At 35.4% G+C, this 19,111-nt stretch overlaps 1 protein-coding gene across 1 annotated transcript in view; it reads right to left on the bottom strand.

The window, feature by feature from the left end:
* Positions 1 to 4,106: 4,106 nt before the first annotated feature.
* The window catches only part of LOC126832525 (ATP-dependent RNA helicase DDX42), a 38,414-nt gene continuing 23,409 nt past the window's right edge, over positions 4,107 to 19,111 (bottom strand). The window contains exons 11-19 of the mRNA XM_050563341.2: positions 15,113 to 15,210; positions 10,727 to 10,820; positions 10,509 to 10,589; positions 10,108 to 10,209; positions 9,802 to 9,903; positions 9,224 to 9,348; positions 8,845 to 8,955; positions 8,616 to 8,714; positions 4,107 to 8,315 (exon numbers count right to left, since the gene is read on the bottom strand). Coding sequence (XP_050419298.1) covers positions 8,157 to 8,315; positions 8,616 to 8,714; positions 8,845 to 8,955; positions 9,224 to 9,348; positions 9,802 to 9,903; positions 10,108 to 10,209; positions 10,509 to 10,589; positions 10,727 to 10,820; positions 15,113 to 15,210 — 971 coding nt within the window. The 3' untranslated portion in view covers positions 4,107 to 8,156. The remainder of the gene's footprint in view (positions 8,316 to 8,615; positions 8,715 to 8,844; positions 8,956 to 9,223; positions 9,349 to 9,801; positions 9,904 to 10,107; positions 10,210 to 10,508; positions 10,590 to 10,726; positions 10,821 to 15,112; positions 15,211 to 19,111) is intronic.

Raw genomic sequence — 19,111 nt, 5'->3', positions numbered from 1 at the left:
TGACAAGAGAGAAACCAATCTAGAACCTTCCCCAGCAGGTTAGTCAACTAGCACCATTACATTACATCTGTAGTATTGTACTTACAACTGGGTCGAGTTTTATAGGTGAATCAGTAGTAAGAATTGACGCTCTTTTGGCAATCAGATCAATAGGTAGTCTGCTACAGGTTGGACAACCGGCACATTTCATACCATTAATGTTAAAATAACTTGTATGTGTCATCACACCAGAATCTAGACACATCACATTAAAAGCACAATCCACAATAGGACAGATTCTTAACTATAAATATAATTTGCATGGGTCATTTGCATGGGTCACCAGAATCTAGACACATCACATTAAAAGCACAATCCACAATAGGACAGATTCTTAACTATAAATATAATTTGCATGGGTCATTATTACATCAGAGTCTAAACACATCATATTAAAGCCACAGTCCACAATAGGGCAGTTTTTTTAACTATAAAAATAGAACATAGCCCTGTCAGGCAATAACGACACGGCCACAAACAGAATTATGAACGGAGGCAAAAACATCACAATATTCTAAATAAAAACACCAGAAACCCAAAATACGTCACCCCTAGAGTCTTTAAACGATTTCTGTGATACGGGCAATCGATGCTCTTCTCTATGGGAGCGCATCGCTGCCAATATTAAATGCTCTGGCAGCAACACATTTCTTTCGACAAAACAACGAGGAGTTTTCTTTCTCTAAAGTACGTAATAATGAATGTGCCAGGAAATAACTGAAAGATTCAAACAAACACACTTTCCAGTGATGTATAACACGATAACTGGAATTTCGTATTAAGACCCGTATTTTTGACATTTTAAACCCTCGCCACCGCCACCACACCTTCTCTCTAAATTTTAGTACAGGCTAATTAACTTTAATCCATTTTTTAAAGATAGGTTGCCAGGCAACGAAACATACGCCCACAGCAGCTAAATCGTCCGGGCAGTCAACAAGAGTTGTCGCATATTTTTAATTTTCGGTAATGAAACATTTATAATACACTAAAATCTGATTATAAATTTAAAGTCAGTCGGATATTAACTTTGGCCTCTAGAGCGTCCACAAGATTTTTCAAAGTGATCAAGGGTCATAACTCTGGCATTAATTATCGCAAATCGCTGAAAATCAAAAGGCTTCTTCGTCTCATGACCTTAAACACTGTGTATAAATCTAAAGTCAATCGGATATTAACTTTGGCCTCTATAGCGTCCACAAGATTTTTCAAAGTGATCAAGGGCCATAACTCTGGCAGTAAAAATCAATAGGATTCTTCGTCTCATGGCCTTAAACACTGTGTATGAATTTAAAGTCAATCGGATATTAACTTTGGCCTGTAGAGCGTCCACAAGATCAAGGGCCATAACTCTGGCAGTAATTATCGGAAATTGCTAAAAATCAATAGGCTTCTTCATCGCATGACCTTAAACACTGTGTATGAATTTAAAGTCAATCGGATATTAACTTTGACCTCTAGAGCGTCCACAAGATTTTTTGAAGTGATCAAGGGCCATAACTCTGGCAGTAATTATCGGATATCGCTGAAAATCAATAGGATTATTGGTCTCATGACCTTAAACACTGTGTATAAATTAAAGATCAATCGGATATTAACTTTGGCCTCTAGAGCGTCCACAAGATTTTTTCAAGTGATCAAGAGCCATGACTCGGGCAGTAATAATCGGAAATCTCTGAAAATCAATAGGCTTCTTCGTCTCAAGACCTTAAACACTGTGTATAAATTTAACGTCAATCGGATATTAAATTTAGCCTCTAGAGCGTCCACTAGCATTTGTGGACGCCGGACCGCCGGACCGACGGACGGACGGACGGACGGGGGCGACGACAATATACGACCACATTTAAATGTGGGCGTATAAAAAAAGGATATTCATTGTGCCCAACAAATAATGAATATACATGTAGGCCACTTAAAGAGAGGAAAGAGTATACATCAACGTGCTTTTCACCGAAATATAACATGATATCGTATTATGACCCGTATTTTGACATTGCACACCCTCCCCCTATCCGTAATCATGGTAATATAGTTTAATATCATCCAATTTGATCTTTTTTTCAAGGTAAGTAAATTTCTTATAGTGTGCCAGTTTGATTTCCCCTTGTCGTGTACTGGCTTATAGTGTGCCGGGTTGATTTCCCCTTATTGTGTGCTGGCTTATAGTGTGCCAGGTTGATCTCGGCCGCCTTTCCGTATATGTTAATAAATCACGTGATATCCTATATTTGCATATCATAGTTAGTGCTCTGCCTAAGATGCTATGTAGAAAGCGTAGAGGTCAAATGAGATGCGGCAGAACGCAAATGTAAAATGTAATGCGGGAAATGTAAAACGTAGACACGCCAAAAACAGCATTTTCCAATCAAACATTTGTCATTTGACACATTACATTTGACGTTTTACATTTAACTTTGGCCATAGAGGTATTTTGAATTCATCATTACCGGTTTTAGGTCTTTGTACATTGTACTTTTTACATATAATCAATGGAAAAGACATTTTAGCAGAGCATTTAATATTGGCAGCGATACCCTTCCATACTCTTCCGAATTTCAAAACGATTCGTCCTTTTTTATAAAAAAAACCCCAAAAGAGTGTGCCAGAAATCACCGACAAGGAAAGATATGTTATAGATACGCCAACTTTACATCAACAATTCAAATGATTTCATAAAATTGACAAAATTACGATTTCCGGGGTAAAATGAAGAAAATGGTTTCGGCTCCAGTGAGGATATCTGAAGTATAAATTTCCAGTAACCGCACCATTCACTGAAATGTGTAATGAGACTAAATTAATTCAACTTTCAATCTTAAAGATGTCTGCCTATTGTTGGTAATTTTTCTGGCATCCCATGTCATATAAATTATCAATTAAACATTGAATCACATGAAAAGCCTATACTCCACTCACACGGCCATTCGGTGGCAGAATAATTTAATGTTAAATTGGATAATCGAGACTTTGTTGAGAAACGAGACTATTCATGCTGCATTTTGTCAAAACTTCACACACTAATAACTTCGCCGCTCAGAATAAAGTAATTTAATTGAATTTTATCTAATTATGAACTAGTTTAGCAAGAACGGTCAGCTCTTTATCTAAATCTTACATAATGTATCTTTATCCAAAGGTGTTATTCTTTATATTCAACCACGAAAATGATACATATTTTTAGACTGACTGTAAGCTACTGTTCATTAATATATCATGAAAAAGGCAGTAATATGACGATCTTTTCACGACGTCTAGATAGATCTATCTACCTGTACACGAAAAATACAAATATTATTTATAATGTTATCTACAAATTACCTAGACACTCGACAGGTGCAACAAACCTTTTTCTGGACCTATCGTGTACGAAACGTCCGCCCCCCACCTATAACAAAACAAAACTGTAGAATTTTAAGTTTATGGCTGGCTAATAAAGGAATTCTTACCAGTGGAAAGGACGAGGATTATAAAAACAGTGAAATACTTCATGATGTTAGCAATAACTTGTAGACAATAAAATATAATCTATATCGCCGATTATCGGTAAAACTAAGATAAGATAATCACAATTCTTGTATACGTCATATCCAAATTACTTTCTAAATTTTGGTAAATTCACGATTTGTCGAAAGGGGATCAATCTTCCTCCCCGTCCATGTCTGGACTCCTTAATCTTGTGAATTCGCTAAATAATTGTTTGAGGAGTTCTAGTGTTGCAGTAAAATTGGATTGAACGTTCTGCACCGACTGGATTAATGACGACGGACATGCGCCATGCAGTGTACCACACACAGCAGCCTACTCTTATTTTCTATTTTCAGCTGACAGGGGACGTCCGGTGTCCGTTCCATCGGAACGATTAGATGTTTTCCTACCAGGCCCCTCATCCTGCACCAAAGATAATGGTTTCATAGGCTACCGTTCCGTATCCACATTCCCTAGTCTTTCGGCACATTTTACTTGTAATATTTGTATATATTATCTGCTCATATTCATTTGTCCATCTATAAGTTAAATGCGTGGTTTTAATTCTCAATAGGAAATTTGAATCAGAAATGAATATGTATGGTTCTTGAATCTTCGGTTTATTTAGCAAATGATACAATTGTAGATGGCTAAATATGGATTCATAATAAAGTAATCAAAGGTTGAAATGGTCAACCTTTCAGTCCTACTAGTCATATATTTTTATCCAAAAATTAAATAATTTATTATGTTAAAATTATAAATTCTTTTATAGTTGCTTGAACAATCATACTGGATATATATTCACATCTAAAGACTGAAGTAACATGTAAAATAATTACCATTATTAATGATAATAATAACTAGAACTGCGATGCAGTAAAGACGGGTTTCACCGGTGCCCCGTTACCCTTGAACATATGACACTTCCGGTACCGATGAAACCATTAAACAGGTTTCCATATAAGCATCGCACACATCAAATAAAATGTACGCAGAATCAACCAAATCCAGCAATATCAATTCATTGTATAAATTTGTTACATGTAAGTGATCCTGACAAAATTACATTACTTCCGGTGGTAATGAAAATGTTAAATTAGTTTGATGAAATCAGAAATAGCATAAGGCATCACATGGTGAAAATTTTATATAAATCGAATAATAATTGCCACTTTTATAGACCAAAAACCTTGAAAAGTGACTTGTAGAAAATCGTCTATTTCTCTGCAACCGTACAAGTTAGAAACCATATTTTTGTATCTGTGTGGGTTCAATCTATTTGGTGATTGGAATCAAATATCATAATTTTAAAAACAATACAAATCAGACTCATTTGAATAAACTATCTGTTTTGAAGGCTAAAAATACAGTTTTTTCCAAAATGACGTTACTTCCGGTGACAGTAAAAGTGTTAAATTACTTGTATGAAATCGTAAATGGCATTAGGTATCACACACTGGAAATTTTATGAAAATCGAATAATAATTGACACTTTTATGGACCAAAAACCTTGAAAAGTTACCTGTTGAAAATCATCTATTTCTCCGCAACTGAACAAGTTAGAAACCATTTTGTGATATCTATATGACCGTATGTGTTCATTCTATTAGTTGATTGGAATCAAATGTCAAAATTTTAAACAAATAACAAATACGACTCATTTGAATAAATTACTGGTTTGGAAGGTTATAAATACAATTTTTGCCCAAATTACGTCATTTTCGGTGACACTGAAAATGTTAAACTGGTTTGAACTTGTTAAAATTGACATTACCCATCAAATGGTGTCACTTTTATGAAAATCGAATAATAATTGACTCTTTTACAGGCAAACTAGCATAAAAAGTGACTCATGCAAAATTGCCTATTTCTCGGCAACTGCTCATATTACAAACTAATTTTCACATACATTATCTTCGTATGGATTATTGCTACTAGTTTATGAAAGTTGCAAAGAAATATTTTAAAATATGAAAAGCCTGAATGGGTTGTGAATAGCTCATTTTTTCACCTTTTTTTCACCTTTAATCCGAAATGATCCGAAAACGAAATAAAAATTTTAAAAAAGTGAGCGCGATGATTTCTGCGCCTTAACAGGGCACACCATTTCAGTCATACCATATTTGAAAAAAATAATATTTGCTTTCAAAAAGTGGTATCGAACTGTCAAAATTGCAGTTTTTGCTAAATTTCCGTCACTTCCGTTGCTGAAAGGAAAATGTACCGGTAACAAAATAAATGACATTTTGGACCACGGAGCATATGAACTTTGTTTTATACAAATCGAACAATAAATGATTAATCCAGGACTGAAAAACTAAATTAGCCAATGGGGGCCAAGGAAAAATACGGTGACAAAAAATTTTGCCATTTTTGTTCAAATCAGATGACTCTTTAACCTTTGGTAAAATACCACATAAAAATATTCATTAATAAAAAGTTTTTTGTAAAAATTTAAATTTTCAAAATTTGGCGCCTAATATCTCCGAAGATGACTCTTTAACCTTTGGTAAAATACCACATAAAAATATTCATTAATAAAAAGTTTTTTGTAAAAATTTAAATTTTCAAAATTTGGCGCCTAATATCTCCGAAGATTCATCGAAAATAAAAAATCTAAAAAACTGTAGCTATGTGCCTTGTCTCTGGTTATGTCAAAATGTATCAAATATTACAATCCGACAATTATTGATAACATTACAGCAAAATTTCGAAAAATGACAACTTCGGTAATTTCGGACATTTCGCATTGTCGCAGAACTTTAGAAATAGCTTTAAAATTTAAGTCAAGCCCACTTTCCAAGTAAAACCGAAGACATCGAATCAATCTGACAAGTAGTTTCTGAGATATGCTCAAAATGAAAAATAATAATAATAATAATAATAAAAATAACTAGAACTGCAAAGCAGTAATGACGGGTTTCACCGGTGCCATGTTACCCTAAACATATGTCACTTCCGGTACCAATGCAACCATTAAATGTTTGTAATAATCACAGAGATAATATTTATGAGATAATAAAGACCTTGATTTATTTGTCTTACTTTCATTTCTATCCAATAGTACTATTTGATGACATAGAGAGAAATGGGGTTTAACATACACGCGACACAAACTAGGTCATTTCAGGACTAACATATGGTTTAATTTTATTTCAATAATTCACTTGCGCGTAGGCGTCTCTAGCAGTGGGAGGAAACATGAGGACCTGGAGAAAACTCACGAGGTTGGACAGAAGACCCTACTCTTTGTCACGTACAACCGAGGACCCCGAGAAAACCCACGAATCGAAATTTGTATGAATAGTAGGAATTGTAACTTTTATTAGACAACAATAAATTTACAGATTGCAAAAAAATAGTGAATGTCTGTAATTGTATTACATGTGTTGTGAATAAAGCGACAGATTGTTAAATTATTGCAAAGAAAACTTCCATAAGATCTAAATAAAACAGGTATGAGAGTATTACTCTTGATGTCATCGTCACCATCTTGTTTAATAAAATACATCCAATATTAATACATTAACCTTGGAACAGTCTTTTATCCTAGGTAACTAGACAACTACAACATAATATTCAACATAAAAATTAAATTATAGATAAATATTTGAGAAGAACATGTGAGACAGTCTCTTTAATAGCTCAGTACAAGATTTTATTTAAGAAGAAAGTGCGAGCCAGTCTAGCGCCAGTTTCACAAAGTGCGAGCCAGTCTAGCGCCAGTTTCACAAAGTGCGAGCCAGTCTAGCGCCAGTTTCACAAAGTATTCTCAAATTAAAGTTAAGAATTTAGTCAACATGTAATCATTGTTTATGAGAGTGCAATGTCTATTTTATGTCTTGTTCGCAGGTTTATCTTGTAGATTTTTGTTTTGCGTGTAGTTTTGCGTGTTTTGCGTGTAGTCCAGAAACACAAAACTTTGTACATAGTTTCTTATTGATGTATGTGATACATCAAAACAAACAAAAGTTTTATAAAGGGCTATATTTTACATAAAATAAGGTGAACAATTATGGGAGATAAGATAAAGAGATGGCAGTTCTCACTATAATAGTTAAAAACTAGAAAATGTAAAGGGAATTTGCTGAAAATATCAGTCAATGGACATCTATTTAACTAAGATAGTACTTGAACAAAGGGCATCTAGAATTTTTCTAAAATTTGATCCTATGAACTGTCATTGTTAGAGTGAGCAACAGGGTTTAAACTAGGTGATATTCAAGGTTCACCAATGAGATTAGCCAGATACAAACGTGGAATCGAAGCAACACCATTCAGTCCGATCTTATGATTAGATGTGTTAAACCAACCCAACCATGTGGTTGGCCGATTGATTACCCTACTCCTTGTCGACACAGAACATAAAATAACAACATTCAATCTCAACCCAAACAATGGCAGTACAGTATAGATTTACACCATTGTGAAATCTGTTGTCATAAACAGGATTGAACAACAATAAACTGGTAAGAGAAGGAAACGAATCCATCTACTTTATCAAGGTTAATAATCCCAATGTTTCCAGCCTTCATACAATCTATTTCTCTACACACTTCAGACTTTTTCCATGTAATACACAGTAATGTTTTATCTTCCATGTAACACACAGTATTGTTTTATAAATCACTAGATAAAAAGGTTTTTTAATCCCATCGACTCTTTTTTCTTCGTTTAGAATCTGATGAATTTGACGTCTGGGGATTCAATGGTTCGTGAAATGTAGCCTTTTGTCCAAGTCCTCCGCCCATCAAAGATGGAACACCATCAGTCGTAGACGTCACAAAGTTAGATTTAAACTGAGCCTAAAAAGAGAAATTTTGGTTTGAAATAAATCCATTTTAACCGTTTACCACCTGGACTGCTGCATGTTTTACCAGAGTCATGTAGATGGGTGAACTGTCTAGTACCAGAGTCATGTAGATGGGTGAACTGTCTAGTACCAGAGTCAAGTAGATGGGTGAATTGTCTAGTACCAGATTCATGTAGATGGGTGAACTGTTTAAGGATGGTATACTAGTTCTTTAACACGGACAGTTTGAGTTTGATTAACGGAGAAGTAATTGTTTAAGACAGGATTGCCAGGTTAAATCAGGTTTACTTACAGTTAAAGCAGCTTTCATGGCTGATAATCTGTCACTTCTTCCCATAGATGCAGATGGTCGATATGTTGTAAGGCTGGATGAATCTTGACTACTTGTACTCTGGTATATAGAAATACAACAACAAAAGACTTGTAAAACATGACTATATTCTATCAAGGTGGAAACCGTGCTAACCGTCATTAATCAAGAGAATGACTGATATAAAACTGAACAAGGTAAAGCAACTCACACTTTCTGAACCTAATCCTGGTCGTTCTTTAAAACCGAGACGTTTACCTCCTCCTCTCATCACAGATTTACCTCGTTCTTTCTTATATCGATTCTTGTTAAACCATGGACACTGTAATAAATAAAATATTCCACTTTCATGTATTTTCTTGTTGGTCACATAAAACTATTTTGAAAATTTTTTTTTGCTGAGTTCGAACTGTATTGATGGTGTGACAAGTAGGCCTTTTGAAGAAGAACGCAGTCCTCTGGCGGATTCATGACGTTTGAGCATTTCTTTCATAATAATCAACATAGTGTCATTTAGTTCTTTGTATGAAAGGTATTTAAATACCTGAATTTACCAGCCCAAAGACACCTGTAATAATGTAATGTCTTACCTGTACAGCTAGATCTAATAATGCAGGGGGCACAAACTGATTGGCTCCTTCTAAATTACGAACTAACAGGGGAGCAAACTCTTTATCTTTATTTGTTATTAACGTATATGCTGTTCCTTTCTCACCTGTAAAAACATATTTATAACCATTATATCAATATAATATTCCTTTCTTTCTTTAAATTCACTTTTCAATCATGTGATTTTACAGCACTCTTAACTACAATATCACATGTTCGTATTCGTGCTGAGAAGGGGATGTCGATTTGGATTTTTCCCGCTTAGAGAAGCTGCATGTGGGAGTGACGGAGGTGGGGGGGGGGGGGGAGGAACTGATATGGAAAATCTACATAATCATTGAACTAAATATATTTGTGAACTTGAATCGTTAACAGTTTAAAATCAGAGACGAGTAGGAGGTAATCTCCTCTCTTCCATATTGCATGTAAATGTGCACCTTCCCAAATGATAAGTGACACCTGATGTTCCAAAAGGAGACGTCAGAAGCATATCCTGCCTTGTCTTTGGTAACCATAGTTACCAGCTTGTCGAGGGGTGTAGGTGGGTATATAAACCTACCAGCTCGTCCAGTACGACCGATTCTATGTGTATGAGTATCAATATCTCTTGCTATATCGTAATTAACAACTGTTTTTATATGTGGTATATCTAAACCTCGAGCTGGAAAAAAATTGATAAATAATATTTATATACTGGTACATGTTTTTAATAATACATACAGGGAATTTACACATATAAAACATTTTCTAAATATATTAAACATTTTCAAAATATATTAAACATTTTGTGAAATTGTCAAACACTATTGTGTAGTCAAAGAGTTTATATATGTGAAATATACAGGCTAGAGAAACAACATAATACCTGCTACATCTGTTGCTACTAAAATAGGAAATTCTTTCTTTTTAAACGATGAGATGATTTCATTTCTCTCGGACTGACTGATATCACCATGTAATAACCCCACTAAAATAAAAATACAATAAAATAACATTACCGTCCGATATGCTCCAATATAAACATATCTTTCAAGTTTCATCAAGATCATTTAACAATTGTGACCTCTAGAAGTTTCAAAAGCTAAAAAATTGATTTTTTTTCGTACAAACTGGGTCATAATGAAGGAAATTAAGGTCTGATATCTAAAAGAACCAATAAATTTTGGTTATAAATAACATTTTAAGTTTCATCCAAATCGGATAAAAATTGTGACCTCTGGAGTGTTGACAAGTTAAAACATAATAATATATAGTTGTCATAGTTACATGATAAATCTCGGGCTCTAAGATTAGCAGCTAATTCTTCACTGTTGGATTTTCTGGTTACAAATATTAAAACACTTCCATCTGAAATGAGGAAAATGTGTATTTAGAATCTTTGTATAGATAAATAAATCAAAATGAGTTTTGATGTTCTGCACTAAATGGGCTAATTATATAATAAGGACGGGTATATATATTCTGTAGGAGACTATAATACTAACCTGTAGTAAAACCTACAATACGTTTAACCAACCACGACCATTTGGCAGGTCCTGGTGGAAGAACTTCAATATACTGTGTCACATCTTCATTTGCCTAGAAATTTTACAAAAATATTCATCATGAATCCAGGAAGATATCTATTATTACAAACTATAATGCACAACTGACACATGAATAATATTATATTAACATAATAAAACAATATTATATTAACATAATAAAACAATATTATATTAACATAATAAAATGAGATAACAAGAAGTTACATAATTAGAAGGAGAGTTATTGTGTCCTAAAATGTGTGACGGACAGACAGACAGACGGACCCATTTTAATAGTCCCCTGTTATTTACATGTAATTAGAAATTAAAATAGCGCTGGATAATCTATATAAAATAGCGCTGGATAATCTATATAAATCAACTCTGGATAATCTATTATTGCGTTCGATTGCTTACTCGACCAGGATCCTCGAGTACGTTTCGAGATACGCAGTGGGAATGGGTAATCGAACGACGTGGCTTCCATTAGGTATCAAAATGGAAGATAAACGCCGCCAAACAATTATGTTTGCTGTTCTGATAAATAACGACGAACAGACAACAATCCGCCAATAAACTTTAATTGAGACAGACTTTTTCATTGGCATTATGCAGAACATAATATAAGACTTTAAATCACACTTTCGTGTAACGTTTGATAACTTTGTTAACGAGCTCCATGACATACCAGAATTGCAGTAAGGAGGGCAAGGTTATGGTCGCACATCAGATACAATTCCAAAACAAGCAGTGGTGTTTCTGTGGCATATTGCTACGCTAGATCCATTTCACTCAGTATCCGATAGATTTGGGATATCGTTAACGCACTGTATATGTGGCAGAGTTTCTAATGAAAACAACTATTCAATTTCCATTACCCCACAAACGTCAAGAAATTTATAACTGTTTTGCTGAATATTGTAAATTTCCTGGAACAATCTGAGCTATCAATGGCCGTCATATCCTAATTATGGCGCCCAAGATGAAGGACAATTCAATAATATACATCAATCGCAAAAAGTTCACTGGGTCGTACTCCAGGCTGTATGTGATCATTGAATCTGCTTTACTTATGTTCACACCGGCTGGTCTGGGTGTACACATGACGCTAGGGTTTTGAGGAATTCTTGTATTTTCCTCCAACCAGATTCCAAATTTCAGGAGGGAGAATTCCTAATTGGGGCCCCAGTCTGCATTGACCCGTAATCCAAAATTTTTCTAAAAAGTTCTACGATCGAAGGTGTCTTTGGGCAACTGAAAAGACGCTGAATGTCCTTTTCTAACTCCTAGAATCGTTGCACCAATATGTAGAATCACTAAAATAAACACAAAACTACTGTGGAATGGAGGTATGGTATTTTTAATCGGAGCAAAGTGTCAACAATAAATCTTCCGTCATCTAAACTTAATCTGCAAATATAAATTCGATCAAAACCAGCGGCTGCCAGCCTTGATACGCCCACATTTCCGAGAGATAGATAGATAACAAGCTAAAAAGAAAGTGATTTTTCCTACAATCAAGGGCCATAATTCAGGAAATTACAATTCGATATGCGCAAATATCGAAAGGAACCGAGATCTTTGTGTTATAAACTTACATTTCAAGTTTCAACAAAATCGGATAAAAATTTTGACCTCTATAGGGTCCACAACCTTGATATACCATATTTTTACGCTATTTGAGAACGAACGGTGACCATTTTGTCTTTCAATTTTGGGCCGATTTTCACGAAATTCAAACTCAGCTGTCCTTAGGGTGTAACAGTGATATAATAATACGTTTTTTAAAATCAGATAAAAATTATGACCTCTATAGGGTCCACAAGCTAAAAACGCGATTTTTCGTACAATCAGGGGCCATAATTCAGGAAGTTTGGTCCGATATGCGCGAATATCGAAAGGAACCAAGATCTTTGGGTTATAAACTTACATTTCAAGTTTCAACAAAATCGGATAAAAATTGTGACCTCTATTGGGTCCACAACCTTGATATAACATATTTTTATGCTATTTAAGAAAGAAAGGCGGCCATTTTGTCTGTCAATTTTGGGCCGATTTTCACAAAATTTGAACTCAGTCGTCCTTAGGGTCTAACGGTGATATAATAATATGTGGTCATCCTAAGGGTGTAACGGTGATATAATAATACGTTTTTTTAAATCGGATAAAAATTATGACATCTATAGAGTCCACCAGCTAAAAACGCGATTTTTCGTACAATCAGGGGCCATAATTTCGGAAGTTACTGTCAGGTATGTGCGAATATCGACAGGAACCGAGATCTTTGGGTTATAAACTTACATTTCAAGTTTCAACAAAATCGGATAAAAATTATGACCTCTATAGAGTCCACCAGCTAAAAACGCGATTTTTCGTACAATCAGGGGCCATAATTCAGGAAGTTACTGTCAGGTATGCGCAAATATCAACAGGAACCGAGATCTTTGGGTTATAAACTTACATTTCAAGTTTCAACAAAATCGGATAAAAATTGTGTCCTCTATAGGGTCCACAAGCTAAAAACGTGATTTTTCGTACAAACAGGATCCATAATCCATGAAGTTTCGATCCGATACATGCCAATATCGAAAGTAGCAGAGATCTTTTGGAGAAAAACCTATATTTCAAGTTTCGTCAAAATCGGATAAGACTTGTGACCTGTAGAGTGTCCACAAACAATTGTGGACGGACGGACGGACGTCCAGACGGACAGGGGCGACAACAATATACGTCCACATGAAAATGTTGGCGTATAAAAATTATTTGCTGAATAATTGGATTATGGGATACTTCCCAAAGTAAACAGCTCCATGGGGCAGGTTACTTCGACCTGGTGCGAGTAAGCCGTTTAAATGACGTCATCGGTAACCCAAACGCACTCGTGGAGGCCTGAGTAAGCGCGGTGCCAGTAATCGAATGCACCATATATAAAAGAGCTGTGGATAATCTATATAAAAGAATCACGGTGTGCGGTACGTTGTTTAAACTGAAATATTTGGAACTGAAAACTTGTGAGAGAGAAGAGTGATTAAGTTTTCTTCCTGAATATATTTGAGGCCAAAATAATAAAAATTCAAAAATTTATACTTTTTATTTTAAAATTTTACCCAGATCACACAGTGACTTTCCTCATCTTTAAATATGAAATTATATACAGGACCTGGGCCCTGTTTCACAAAAACTTCAACTAAAATCACTAAAATAGATTTTAACTAAAATCAAACTGAAATTTTAAATTTTATGCGTTTCACGAAGATCGATTGTAAGTGAGGGCACTTAGGGTGTAAGCATACACACTTCGGAACAGAAAACTGTTGCCAGGTTGAACTAACCGTTACAATACCAATGAGGAGAGTTTCATACGTTGTAACAATGTCTACACATGGTCAGACAGTCATAGAGAGATCATATAAATAAGTTTATTGCGTGTTATTCGTTTTGAAATGTATCAGTTGTTTGGCATTGAACTTGCATGTCGTATGACCTTGGCATATGATTTACTCGCAGGCTTCAATAGAAATAATGCGTATTGATGAACTAAATCGCTTGAATTTCGTAGTTTTATGGTATTTGGGATAACAGAAACTATTGAGAAATTGTCACAAACGTGATATTTCTGACTCAAACGATTAATCTAGACTAAAGTATTGTCGATTTTTAAAGTATTTAACAACTTTTAAACTAATACACGAAATATCCAATGTTCCGATCCCTAGATTTGAAATGTCAGTCCCATGGACACCTTTCAATAATAATTTGAAAATGCCAAAGTGACACACTCCTTATTGGATAATGCCTATCTATCTTACTAAATTAAAATGAATTTTTCCCAATATAAAATACCCTTGGCTCCTATATAAATGATCATAACCGTAAAACCATAAATACTTTGCATATGGCGTATATAGTATTATAGGACAGACAGGGTTTGGATTCCCTGGTTGTACGTGACAGGGAGTAGGGTCGCCCGTTCAACCTCGTGGGTTTTCTCCGGGTCCTCCCGTTTCCTCCTACTATTAAAGACCCCTACACGCAAGCGAATTATTGAAATAAAATTATTTTAGTGGATTGTATCTAAAATGCTTAAAATCGTTTTGTGAAACGTATCTATCTTAAGTTAGGATGGAATTTTAGTTTAAGACGATTTTAAGGAGATTTAAGTTTTTGTGAAACAGGGTCCTGGTTTTAGGGAAGTGGAAGTGTAGCCAAATAACCTCACATACATTTATTGTCAGCTAACATGCCATAAAACTATTGGAAACAGGTTAGAAATACGACCCCACCCCCACCTCTGTCAAAACACCTTAAAATATTGAGATTCCACAAATGAAATATAAATTATACCTCTCCTATTTCTCCCTGTACAATTCTAACAGGATCACCTAATATATCTCGAGCTAATTTCTCTATTCTCTTTCTAAACGTGGCACTGAATAATAACGCTGAAATTTATAAATAAACAAATCTACATCCCATACAAAGGATAATTGTTTGAATGAAAATAAAACAAGACTATAACACTATTCCATATTGAATGAGTTTTAACCTGTCTTAAGATTAACTTTAATTGCCATACATGAACATTGTAGATTGGAGAATTTTGCCAGGATAGTGGCATTTCCAATTAAACTTATTTCTTGAATTCCTTTCTTGAAGTCTTTTTTGGTTCATTGGGACTGAAAAAAATGATGCCCAATTTCTTGTTGAGCTTAGTGGACCTACTGTCTGATCCAGGTGATATTACGACTCGAAAATTGCTTGACATTTCTTCAATTTTTATTCAAAATGGCTAAAACATTGTGAAATAACTGGAATGGTCATCCCATAATTTGCTGTCTTGTGAGAATTAAATTCAGATCAAGCTATATAGCTTTTCTCCCTTGAAAAATCGTGGTTTGTTGACATCTTGGTACTGAAAACAGCCATGTTTAGCCTAGCTATCTGGAAGCGCCTAAGTGGATAAGGGGTGCTGGGTTAGCTTTAAGTCATTTTGCCCAAATTTGATGTGTAGGTGGTTGTTTCAACCCAATAGAATATTACTCTTTTGAAAGCGTTATTTACTGGATCCCAGACCACGGTTGTTTGTCCCACTGACTTGAATATTTAATTGGAACTTTTTGATATAGATATAAGCTACATACAAGTTTTAACCTGCTAGTGTGCAGGCACGTGATGAAATTTTGGAAGGAGGCTGCAGGACATACTAAAAAATAACTTGGTCCACAACATGGCGGTTTGCCTAGTTATTCAGTGGCTTAAAATTTGTCTTGAGAACTATTCGAGATTTTAAACTTGAGCTAAGATTGGCATGGTGATCAACTTATTTTCTATGTAGCGTAATTCCTAATGAAACTTTCAACAAAAATAAAACTACTATGATATAATATTATTTAGACAGTTATTAAATCAATAACACGGCATATGTGTCTGCTATCGAATTAAAAATGCATTATGTAAGATTTAGATAAAGAGCTGACAGTTTAAATATAATAGTTTAAAATAGATAATGATAAAGGAATATATTGACACTCCTGGAAATTTAAAATGAATTATGGATTTTCATTTGCTCTCATATATGACTAATATGTCTTTAAAAATAGTTATGTTTCAGCCTTATGATCCAAGTTTTAGGAAAACGAAATCCGAAAATTGGCTTCAGTCTCGCTCTGCTCATTTACAAGGGCAGCTAAATTTTAACATGCAAAAGTGTTCCGAAAAGGTTAAACCAGCGGCTGCCAGGCAGGATACGCCCACATTTTCGAGAGATGGATAGAGAACAAGCTAAAAAGAAAGTGATTTTTCGTACAATCAGGGGCCATAATTCAGGAAGTTACGGTCCAATTTGCGCTAATATCGAAAGGAACCACGATCTTTGGGTTATAAACTTACATTTCAAGTTTCAACAAAATCGGATAAAAATTGTGACCTTTATAGGGTCCACAACTTTGATATACCATATTTTTACGCTATTTGAGAATGAGGGGCGGCCATTTTGTCTGTCAGTTTTGGGCCGATTTTCACGAAATTCGAACTCAGCCGTCCTGATATAATAATACGTTTTTTTAAATCAGATAAAAATTATGAACTCTTTGGGTTATAAACTTACATTTCAAGTTTGAACAAAATCGGATAAAAATTGTGACCTGTAGACTGTTCACAAACAATTGTGGACGGACAGACGGACGGACAGGGGCGACGACAATATACGTCCACATGAAAATCACTTTTTCTAAGAATACCATAATTCTGGGTCAGTCGGATAATTATTACCCAGTTTATAGCTAAAATTTAGATCTAGGAAGGAAAGAGAGAGAGAGAGAAAGGTGGTTTAACGTCCACTCGACACAAACTAGGTCATTTCGGGACTAACATATGGTTTAATTTTATTTACATAATTCGCTTGCGCGTAGGGGTCTTTAGCAGTGGGAGGAAACCGGAGGACCCGGAGAAAACCCACGAGGTTGGACAGGCGACCCTACTCCTTGCCACGTACAACCGGAGATTCGAAACCACGCCACTCGACTTAATGACAGACTGTATGATACAGCGCGCACGCGCTAACCATTCAGCCATCCAACCACCCGTTCTAGGAAGGAAGATAATTTAAGTAAATTTGTGTTTGATATGTATTGAGTATTGACAAATGATCAGTACATGTTATCACGAAGTTTCAAGCAAATATTTTGAAAACTAAAACATTTTCTAAAAATGCCACATTCCCAGACTTTTAGTCCGGTGGCTGAAGGGAAGTGGGGGTTGGTGGGGGGGGGGGGGAATCGCCACCCGAGCTGTGAATTTATGAGACCAAGTCTTTCTAGACCAGTTTTTTGCGTAGATTCCGAATCTGGGTGGTGATCAGGCATTTGAGGGGGCGTTTTCGAGATATGGGGGGTCCGATGTCTACAATTGGGGGAAATGTCATTATGTTGATATAAATGATGATCATTTTATATATTACTAAAACATAAATTTCTAGGACTGTCCATCTCTAAAGAAGTGTATATTGTGCCCCCCTGGACAACTGTTTTGATTTGTGGGGAGGTTGGGGGGGGGGGGTAGCAGGTGTGCGTGTAGAGCTTGGTAAAAACATTACTTTTTAATTCCGCTGTGTATGATTCCCATTGTATGGGGCAGAGGGAACAAAATGTAATTTTGGGGCCAGAAACAATTCGGTTCAAAATTGGCCTGAAAAGTGTTTTCTCGTTAACTTTTTAGTTCAATCTGATTAAAACACACAGATGCTATTTCGTTTCGTTTTTTTATAGTTCAAAATTTCGTTTTACTTGTCTTCACAACACTAGGATCTGAACAAGTTGTTATATAACAGGCGGTCTAGTTGATGTGAGGGAATTAGCCAATAAAACGGTCTGTTACGGCGAATTCTTGGCTTGCTCTGCACAGAACTGGGGGGTAAACCCCTAGAAACGTCAACACTGATTTGATTAATCAATGTCTGACACCAAAGTGTCAAAAGCCGCTCGTATAACGCATGTAGTGTAGGCCATCAAAAGTATAAAGATAGGTTGCCAGGCAACGAAACATACGCCCACAGCAGCTATATCGTCCGGGCCGTCAACAAGAGTTGTCGCATATTTTTACTTTTTTCAGTAATGAAACATTTATAATACATTGAAATCTGATTAAGAGTAACAACTCATTAAGTAGTTATCAGAAAACCATTAGAATTTGTTTGGTTTTTATAAAGTTCTGCCCCATGCTAACGTTTAGTATACAAAACTTTTAACATCATGGATTTAGCTGTTCAAGTCATAAAGATTCATTGAAAATCAATATAATTCTTCGTCTCAAGATCTTAAACTCTGTGTATCAATCTGAAGTCAATTGGATGATAACTTTAGCCTCTAGAGTGTCACAAGATTTTTCTAAGTGATCAAGGGCCATAATTCTGGCAGTAATTATCGGAAATCGTTGACCAGCGGCTGCCAGGCAGCATAAGCCCACATTTTCGAGAGATGGATAGAGAACAAGCTAAAAAGAAAGTGATTTTTCGTACAATCAGAGGCCATAATTCACAAAGTTACCATCCGATATGCGTGAATATCAAAAGGAACCGAGATCTTTGGGTTATAAACTTACATTTCAAGTTTCAACAAAATCGGATAAAAATTGTGACCTCTATAGGGTCCACAACTTTGATATACCATATTTTTACGCTATTTGAGAACGAGGGGCGGCCATTTTGTCTGTCAGTTTTGGGCCGATTTTCACGAAATTTGAACTCAGACATCCTTAGGGTGTAACGGTGATATAATAATACGTTTTTTTAAATCGGATAAAAATTATGACCTCTACAGTGTTCACAAGCTAAAAACGTGATTTTTC

Source organism: Patella vulgata, chromosome 9 (genome assembly GCF_932274485.2).
Source record: "Patella vulgata chromosome 9, xgPatVulg1.2, whole genome shotgun sequence".
In the NCBI taxonomy this organism is placed as follows: Eukaryota; Metazoa; Mollusca; class Gastropoda; family Patellidae; genus Patella; species Patella vulgata.
This window is presented reverse-complemented; position numbering and strand designations above follow the sequence as displayed.